The sequence below is a fragment of the Sprattus sprattus genome, assembly GCF_963457725.1.
Source record: "Sprattus sprattus genome assembly, chromosome: 2".
NCBI lineage: Eukaryota > Metazoa > Chordata > Actinopteri > Clupeiformes > Clupeidae > Sprattus > Sprattus sprattus.
The window spans coordinates 56,932,427-56,933,406 of NC_137921.1; the positions used below are offsets into that span (position 1 = coordinate 56,932,427).

General features: G+C 50.6%; 1 protein-coding gene across 1 annotated transcript in view; it reads left to right on the forward strand.

The window, feature by feature from the left end:
* LOC308382780 (spermatogenesis-associated protein 16-like) overlaps nucleotides 1-216 on the forward strand; it is a gene marked incomplete at its 5' end in the record, with an annotated part of 45,469 nt that extends 45,253 nt beyond the window's left edge. The window contains one exon of the mRNA XM_080860304.1: nucleotides 1-216. This exon is cut by the window's left edge and continues 105 nt beyond it. Within this exon, the coding sequence (XP_080716430.1) occupies nucleotides 1-195 (195 nt within the window). The 3' untranslated portion in view covers nucleotides 196-216.
* Nucleotides 217-980: the final 764 nt, after the last annotated feature.

The following is a 980-nucleotide window of genomic DNA, read 5'->3' on the forward strand; positions in this document are numbered from 1 at the left end:
AAGAAGGAGCAGCAGGCCTCATCCAAGACCTCCTCCTCCGCACCTCCCCCTCCATCTCTACCACCACCTCAATCTTCACCCCTCCACCCAGCCTACCCAGGCCCCCAGGACCCTCCCCCAGTGGAACCAGAAGCCAGAGAGCCCGTCCCTAGCCCCGGTGGCCCTGACAGTGCTAGCCAGTCCCCGCAGGAATGAACCTCTCTCTCCCTCCCTCTCTACCCCTCTCACCAAGTAACAGGCAGCACCTCCTCTCCTCTCCTCATCCCCTCAGCAAACACTCATCTCCAGCAGCCTCCTCTCCCCTCGTCCATTACTCTCTGCAGACAGAAATAAATGGACTCGCCAGCCTCGCCTTCACTCTGATTTAGGGCTCCTTTTTTAACACTCCTCCCTTGTTTACTTGTTAGACACAGCGTGTGTTTGTGTGTGTGTGTGTGTGTGTGTGTGTGTGTGAGTTTGTTTGTGTGTATGTGAGTGTTTGTGTCTTCCCTTAGTGTAGAGCTGGAGATGAAAGACCTCGAAGCTTTCAGTGCAGTAGGAGGGAGTGGGGTGGAGTGGGAGTTTATTTATTTATTTATTTGTATTTTTTAGCATAAGCAAAATGTGTTCATGCGAGTGCATCCTCATTTGTGCCTGTTCATGCGGGCGCTAATATAAAGCGGCCTAACATGGGGGCCTGCAAACAGAAAAATCCATATCGCTCCACTGCATAGTTGTGCTAATGTATTCCTCTTGCTCGACGGAGAGGGCGAAAATGCAGGCAGAATTATTCCTGTGGCACGGAGAAAGCGTCTGCAACGGAAGAAAACCAAACTCGGACGAAATCAAGTGATAATAATCATGTGAACAGCTGGTTTGGAGAACAAACTGTTTACATGCGCATGCTTAACCAACCAACCAGGCCTGCTTTAAACAAACACCACTGTGCAGTACATTTTGCAAATGCACGCACACACGCGAACACACACACACACACACAC